Source organism: Conger conger, chromosome 19 (assembly GCF_963514075.1).
Source record: "Conger conger chromosome 19, fConCon1.1, whole genome shotgun sequence".
In the NCBI taxonomy this organism is placed as follows: Eukaryota; Metazoa; Chordata; class Actinopteri; order Anguilliformes; family Congridae; genus Conger; species Conger conger.
Window position 1 is genome coordinate 14,031,380 of NC_083778.1, and position 8,317 is coordinate 14,039,696.

General features: G+C 41.3%; 1 protein-coding gene across 1 annotated transcript; it reads left to right on the forward strand.

Annotated features, from left to right (window-relative positions):
- The first annotated feature begins 93 nt into the window (after positions 1 to 93).
- Positions 94 to 6,954, forward strand: LOC133118944 (calumenin-A). The gene is made up of 7 exons (XM_061229255.1): positions 94 to 175; positions 2,567 to 2,798; positions 3,446 to 3,639; positions 3,927 to 4,093; positions 4,383 to 4,443; positions 4,721 to 4,920; positions 5,017 to 6,954. The coding sequence occupies exons 2-7, from the start codon at positions 2,569 to 2,571 to the stop codon at positions 5,119 to 5,121; spliced, it is 957 nt and encodes a 318-aa protein (XP_061085239.1). The 5' UTR covers positions 94 to 175; positions 2,567 to 2,568; the 3' UTR covers positions 5,122 to 6,954.
- Positions 6,955 to 8,317: the final 1,363 nt, after the last annotated feature.

The window sequence follows — 8,317 nt, forward strand, 5'->3', positions numbered from 1 at the left end:
CTTGTGGTGACAAAGGAGCTGTACTTCTCCGGCAGGGTGGGTTGTATCTATCATGTGATTGGTCTAGCTTTTTTTAAACAGGAAACTGTGCAGCAAAAGGGTGTATATCCGGATCTTGCTGGAGTGGCCGTCCAGTCATTGGGGAAGGTATTTGTACCTCAAGACAGAAGAACTGGTACGTATGCATGTAACCTGTAACCGCGGTTAATGACCGTAATTCGTGATATTTAGATGTATCCGTTTAATTCAGCCGATTTTATGTTGTCCTGTCGACACATTATTCCCTATTGTTGCCAATTAGCTCACTGTATATTGTGCAGCTGGCCAGCGGTGTAACTTAAGATATTGAGTGAGCATCTTCGTTGTGACATTCCATCACAACTACAAGCTAACTTCTTGCGGTATATCTTCGCAGGTCACACAGAAAATGCGTAATTTTCAGTACTCCGCTATTTTTCTGTACGGTTTCTCATCTCTGGAATTACGACTAACGTCAACTAACTGCCCCAGGTAGAAACTATAGCCACTTGGTTATACAGAAAGAAGCGCAATATTTTTGGATCTGTGGTTACATTTGCGAATGTTTGCAAATTATTTGACAGTTCTAAGCCGACCCAATAACCGGATCGGGTTTCCTTAGAATTGGAGCTGCTTTACTTGGAATCAGAACATCAACACAAAACGTAATGTGATGAATGTTATATGAACTATTCGTTTATCTTCATTCCGTTAGATTTAAACTACTGAACATTCAAGAGCGATTGCTTGTGTAGAGCCGTCATCCTTGTGTCTGTGATTGAAACCCCCGTTGACTAAAAGCGACATTGTACGCCCCTTTTAAATGCATGGTATTTATTTTTCTGAAGGCGAGGCATGTGAAAAATAGTATACTAAACGTACTTAATAGAAACTTGAAATCGACTATACTTCAAGTATTCTCAAGTGCGCCATATACTTCAACATACTTTTTTCACATGGGTTAGTCTCATGCCAGAGGTATGGAAACGCCTATTGCAACGCGTTTTACAGCGGATCCGCTATGTTTCAACTTCACTTGTCACAGTGCCATTAAAGTGAGTACATGGCATGCTATTGCAACTCGATGTAATGGCCAGGACGTATTTCTTCCCCCTTATGCATTTGCATTTCGGTTTTGTAGTTTGAATAATTGGTTGCGCCACTATAGTGTAATAGTAAAATGATGATCGAATGTGAATGGGATTTAATCCGCAATCAGGTTCGCGATAGCCTATTGTTTGGGATGTCTCGCTTGTCGTATTGTCCTGAAACATGATGCGGTCTCCTTTTCTGGGAACTGCATTGTGAAACCACTGGAAGCATTTGAGAACCATGCTATGTATTGTAACCAGGCGACAATGATCCCATTCAAACGGGTTTTAACGGTTTAGAACGGTCTTTCTAATCAAAGTTATTTTCAACATTTTAAACTTGCTCGCTGGATACAATTGCAGCTGTAAGTACGAGTGAATGCACACTCAGACTGAAGGAGTAATGTGTTCCCAATATCCTTTACCCGAAGAGGTCAACATTCACACCTTGGTGAAGTTGGCTGCTGTGTGATCATTTGTTGACTAATGGGTGTTCCTGGATGCCGCTGGCCTTAAGTTACCTCAGAATGCTACTGCAGGGGGGTCGTAACTGCCAATAAGTATTTATTTCTCTCACAGACTTGATAGGATCCAGTCCCCCTCATAGGCACACACACACAGTATGCCTTGTAATGGAATCCGGCCATCACTCTTTTGTTTCCTGTTTCCAAGGCAAAGGCTTATGCAGATGTCCACCATCTTACTTCCTGGTGCACTTCTGGTGTAATGTGTTGACGGGACTGTTTAACAGCTGAGACGGATGCGGCCTGCAAAAACGAGTTCCTTTCACAGGCAGACTACTGTCCGTACTTCATCTGAGGAATGTAACCCTAATATAGCGCGACGCGGGGCTGAACAGGGATTAAGATTACTTTCTTGTTGAATCTAAAACAGGCTCCTTTTAAAAGCCACCAATGGGAGTTACAGATGGTCACTTGCATCCCTCTTGCTCAAGCTCAATTCAACCAGAAATATGTTTACCAAAAAAAATATTTCAAAAGGATGTAGCTGCGATTTAATGTTTTTTATTTATTTATTTTTTATTTATGTTTCGGAACATGAATAAAAAATGACTGCATGCACCGAATGGATTTACTGAATGTGTATGTGTGTGTGTGTGTGTGTGCCTTGTATAAACCATAGACTATAATGGCACTTATATAGTTATATATAGATATTGTTGTGTTTTGTATTAGCTTTTGTATTGTTGTACTCAGGGTATTCTAGCTGCCAACCGTGGTGTGCTAGTTTGTAAATTGATGTATTCTTCAAGGGTTCCGATTTATATCTGTATGGTCACACTGGGACTCGGAAGCGTACTGTCCTCTCGGGTCCTCTTCACTCTCGTTCCTGTGTTTGATCTGCGCCTCGTTGCACGTCGCTCTGGATAAGAGCGTCCGCTAAACGCCTTGTGATGTTATGTTGTGTAATGTGTGTCCGCCCTCCCGCCTGCACAGATATGAAAATGGAACTCCGCCCCCTCCTCATGTGCTTTGCTCTGTGCGTGGTCTACGCCACCAGCAAGCCCACGGCCACGGACAAGAAGGAGCGGGTCCATCACGAGCAGCTCAGCGACAAGGTTCACGACGATGGCGAGAACTTCGACTACGACCACGACGCCTTCCTGGGGCAAGAGGAGGCCAAGACCTTCGATCAGCTCACCCCCGAGGAGAGCAAGGAGCGTTTGGGGTAGGACCCTACTCCCGTTTATCGACGTGGCCTCTCCGTCAAGATTTTAGTTACATCACAGCTGACTCTATTTTTTTCTCATTTTAATTAAATTATTTTGTTTTATTTGGTTCCTCTAATCCCATGTCATAGCTTATGCAAGTCAGAGATGTGTGTTCACATGTGGGTATGTTTGAATATAATGCTTAATAAGTCACACCTCCTCATCTCAATATTAAATGTTTTATGTGCATGACTAAATTGCTTACAGTGCAGTCCGTAAATATTCGGGCAGCGGTACAATTTGTTATTTTGGCTCCAGATGGATATGAGGTTAAAGCTTCATTTTCGGGGACCAAAAGTAATTGGACAGCTCCGCTCTTTCTGATTAGTCAGGTCTATTCAATTGTGTCCTGTAGTGCAGGCATAAGAAAGTGTTCAGCAAGCTCGTCTTGATTCTAGGCTTTAGATTGCCTTTGGAGTCTGTGATGTGTGTTTGTCAACCTGAGAACCAGAGTTGCACCAGTGACAGTCAAGGAAGCCATTGTGAGGCTGAGAAATAAGAGAAAAACAGAAAAAAAACAGACAAAGCCTAAACGATATGCTTCCCGAAATAATCTATGCAGCACGTCATGTTTGTTAATTTTAAGTCTCTCCCTCTCGCACAGCATGATCGTTGATAAGATCGATGCCGATAAAGACGGTTACGTGACCGAGCAGGAGCTGAAGGCGTGGATTAAAAAGGCACAGAAGAAGTACATCTACGACAATGTGGACCGGCAGTGGAAGGACTTCGACATGAACAACGATGGCTTGATCTCCTGGGAGGAGTACAAGAATGTCACGTACGGAACTTACCTGGGTGAGGAGCTGTGGCCGTGGGTGACGGAATTTAAGTCAACGAATGCATCAGTTTTAATGAAAGCATTGTTATGTCGGTGCAGATTTTGAAATGCCTCAAAGATGGCACCGCTGTTGTTCGTTTGCGTAATTTAATATTAAATTGTTCCTCGAGTTCCTCTTCATGGATAATGTACCTGTACTGGAAAAATACAAAATGGCATCCGCTCTGTATTTACATAATGCAATCTAATGGGCAGACCCTGTTGCGGTTACTATAGGCTGTTTATATTTCCTCCTGTTCCTCAGACGACCCTGAGCCAGACGACGGGTTCAATTACAAGCAGATGATGGCCAGAGACGAGCGGCGCTTTCAGAAGGCGGATAAGGACGGCAATCTCATCGCAGACAAGGAGGAGTTCACCGCCTTCCTGCACCCAGAGGAGTACGAATACATGAAGGATATTGTAGTGCTGGTATGTCACCTTTTACGGACACCTTCAACTGTCCCTCTACAGGGGGTAAAGTGCACTCCTGTGAAATGATTGATTTACGAAGGAGGATTCACAGGAATATTGAAATGTGTGAAACTACTGCAGGAGGTGTTTGCTGGCCTGTTAGCATAGACTAAAATGTGTATACTTCACGTTTCTCAAGATAAGAATGTTTATGACGGTCTGAGACCAGAGCTGGTGTAATTTGATGATATTATGCGTGTAAAAACACAGTTGTATGTGTGAGCAAGTTGACTCATTTTCCCCATAGGAAACGATGGAGGACATTGACAAGAATGGAGATGGCTTTATTGACTTGAATGAATACATAGGTATGTGGTGAGGTGCACTTTCCTTACTATTCCACTCCTCATTGAAGTTAAATTTTCAAATTTGAGAAAGCAGTCTAATGTATTTCTGATCACTCAATTCTAATAAGGAGTTTCATTGGTTTACTCTAACAGTGAAGCCTAAGTATAGGCACAATCTATTTGTTGTCATTTCGAACTGACCCCAGCTAAAAATAAATCCACTAGATCCCGGTGGAGCAGAGAATTTAGTGTGGAACCCCTTGTGGAATTTTGCGCTGAGCGTGTCCTCTGTTGCCAGGCGACATGTACAACCACGAAAGCGATCCCCAGGAGCCGGAATGGGTGAAAACGGAGCGCGAGCAGTTCGTCGAGTTCAGAGACAAGAACCGGGACGGGAAGATGGACAAAGAGGAGACCATGGACTGGATCCTGCCCACCGACTACGACCACGCGGAAGCAGAGGCCAAGCACCTTGTGTACGAGTCGGATTCGGACAAGGTGAGCCTCCGTGCTGGGTAAATTGGGCGGGTTTCGCTGGTCGACATTGTTTGTGGCTCCTGTACTGACCTTTCCATCTCATTACTTTTGTTGCAGGATGGTCGCCTCACCAGAGAAGAAATAGTCAACAAATACGATTTGTTTGTTGGGAGCCAAGCGACTGACTTCGGAGAGGCCTTAGTACGGCATGACGAGTTTTAAAAGTGATCTAGATAGAAATTGTTTTTATAAATCTTGACTAGATGAACAATAATTTATTTTACGAACCGATGTCCCAGCTCCAGTTATAGGGACGTCCTATATATGTATTTTTGCAGACAAAATTTCGGTTTTGTGTTTTGTAATATGACCTTCTGCAGTGCTTTTGAGTTGCCCTCGGTTGTGCTTGTTCTTGTGGAGTATTTTTGGCATGCAGTGTATTTTTCTATTTTTTTATTTTTATTTAAAGCCTTAATATCCATAAGCTTCATGAAATGTCCCATAATGAACTCAAAAATTCCAGGACCATCAGAAAAAATTCTTAATCATTCATTAGATATGAGTTAAGGGACATGTGTGGCACATGTCCTTTTATTTTTTTTATTTTTTTTTAAACCTTTCATTATTTAGCAATCTTGCTGACATATAGCTGTATGATAGGGAAACAATCTTCACGGTTGAGCTAATCACAGCCATTTCAACAGATTATCTCTCGTTTGCCTTATTGCTATCATTTGAACAATAGCCAAACATTGATGGTTGTTTGAATATATTTTTTGCACACTTTTCCAATTTATATTAATGATGAATGATTTTCGTGAAACAAGACACCGCAGAGTCCACCGGGGACTAGGTTCCATTCTTGTTGTTTATCTTTAGAAAGAGGACTTCTAAAGATACCAGAACCAGGTTTTAATGCAAAAATATGGATGCTTATTTCTGGGTGCTGAATGCCTTTTGAAGTAAAAGCAATGGTTTCTACAACTGCCGTTTCTGCTAGGAGTATTGTTCAGCTATGGATCCAAAAAAAATCCTCTGATTGTCATTGATGCAGGGTGTATTCCGGGTTATGTGGGCTGTTACATATTTCCCTCCACATTTTCCCTTTTGTAACCACCAGTGGTGTCCAGTGAGCTGAAAACTGCTTTCCTTTTAAACAAATCATTGCACTCAATTCATTTCTTTTTATCAACAAGCGTGCCAACGATAGGATTAATCAATCGGAAAATTAACATGCAGCTTCTTCACATCCTTGTGAGGGAGATTAAACAACAAATACGATTTCGAGAAATCACCTTTTATCACTAAGCAGTGGTGGAGACTTCCTCTATCAAGCCAAGGATTAATTCACAAAATAATCCGAAGTACCATCAGATGTTGCCACCTCTTCCCAGTTTGGCAGTTTAGTAGCCTTGGCCAAGTACATTTATTTTTATTTACGAAATTGTGCACATTTTATCAACACACTTCAGTCTTTCTCTGCACTCAACCTCAGAGAATAGACTGGAAAAAATCTGTTCGGCAGGTTTTGTTATTGCTGGTTATTCAGGAAGCTAATGCAGTAGATAACAGAGTGGTGTGTCTTTTTGATAAGTGTAGGCTACTTGGTGATTAATAAAAATAAAAAAAATTTTACGGATAAATTGAATTGTGATTGAATCCCCTTAACACAATATGTAGAAGCAGTGTGTTACTTGTCAATTGATTAGTCCTATTGTTGGCACGCTTGTTAATCAAGAGACATTGATGAAAACCAGTTGAGATTGATGATTAGTTTCAACAAACTTTTGTGACCCACCAATTTTCAGCTCACCAGACACCACTGGTAATCACTGAAAATTTGTTTGAAAATGTAGGTTTTAGACTTTTTGTACACATGCAGTGCAGTGCAATGTCATTGATATTAGATGCTGTAAATGAATGAAAACCAATGTAAGTACACTTGTTGCTTTCTAAGCAGAAAGCGAGAACACTAAGATTTTGAATCTTATTCTGATTCCTGTTGTGATTGGACCACCTCAATTCTCGATTAAAAAAGAAAAGAAAAAGAACCAATCGGTGTTGTGTGATTTGGTTAATTTGTGTTACTGATAAAGCAAATATCATGAATGAATTTACACTTTTCGTGTTTCCCGCGAACCCATTTTCTCCAGTTCATATTTGTGAAATATTCAGTACATATATTTTAGCAAAGATGTGGTAAATCATGGGCTATGAGTGAAATGTGCTATATTCCATTGATTAATTTATTTTCTTAATTTGGTTTTATTTTACACAAGCACTATATATCAGTTTTAACACAATAAGGAAGTAATAAAGCTGCCGCTTGCTGGCTTCTACAGCCAAAATAATTTATAGGGGTTCTTGGTGATTCTCAGGCCTTTGTGTTTGAGGACATGTAAAAGACGGGCGGCCCCTGCCAGACCTCTTCGTTCAGCCTCCACAGGCCGCTTGGCACCTCCCCCTCTCAGAACCTCCACCTCACGCTCACGACTACTGTCTGTTCTGGCTCCACGGTGGTGGAACGAACTCCCCGTTGAGGTCAGAACTATAGAATCCCTCCCCACCTTCAAGCGCAAGCTGAAGACACACCTCTTCAAACAGCACCTCTCCCCATCCCTCCCTACCTCCCTGTGAACCTTAATTGTTGTCTCTGTGACTTGTGTATCAGTATTTTAGTTGGCTAGGTAAGCAGTGTTTGGATAGTTAACTTTGGTGACTTTTGCTCTGTTTGTTTGTTTGTTCAAAAAAAAAAAAAAAAAAAAAAAAAAAAAAAAATGGCCCTTGTCCTTATCTTTGTTGTACAGGTAGCAGTTGAAATTGTACTTACCTCTAGGGTCTTTCAGCGAACTTATCCCTGGTTATGGGTATGCACTTTGTTGTACGTCGCTCTGGATAAGAGCGTCTGCCAAATGCCAATAATGTAATGTAATGTAGCATAGTGGTTAAGGTAAAATGACTGGGACACGCAAGGTTAGTGGGTTGAATCCCAGTGTAGCCTCAATAAGATCCGCACAGCCGTCGGGCCCTTAACCCTGCATTGCTCCAGGGGAGGATTGTCTCCTGCTTAGTCTAATCAACTGTCCGTCACTCCGGATAAGAGCGTCTGCCAACAATGTAATGTAAAAGATGGGGGTGAAGGTTAAGGTTTTGCATCTTCAGTAATCTCCTGCTTTCTGGGGGCATCAACACCACCCCAAAAAGTGTTAAGAACCAGATATTATTTAGGCCAGTGATCAACGTGATCTTAAATTTCATTTTCTCTGAATGGATAATAAAAAAAGACTACAAAAAAAAAAATCAATATTAAAAGTAGGAGTATGACTTAATTTACTCAAAAAAGAATAATATTAAAGCTACTGGCAAAATGGGTCATTGGTAACGGAACACAAAAATTGTTGTTCAGGATGTTCCTCCA

Bases quoted from the DNA above. Each gene is read 5' to 3' on its own strand.
- LOC133118944 (XM_061229255.1), top strand. From the start codon at position 2,569: ATGAAAATGGAACTCCGCCCCCTCCTCATGTGCTTTGCTCTGTGCGTG. The intron at 3,640-3,926 runs GTGAGGAGCTGT...CCTGTTCCTCAG, and splicing joins CACGTACGGAACTTACCTGG to ACGACCCTGAGCCAGACGAC. The intron at 4,094-4,382 runs GTATGTCACCTT...TTTTCCCCATAG, and splicing joins TGAAGGATATTGTAGTGCTG to GAAACGATGGAGGACATTGA.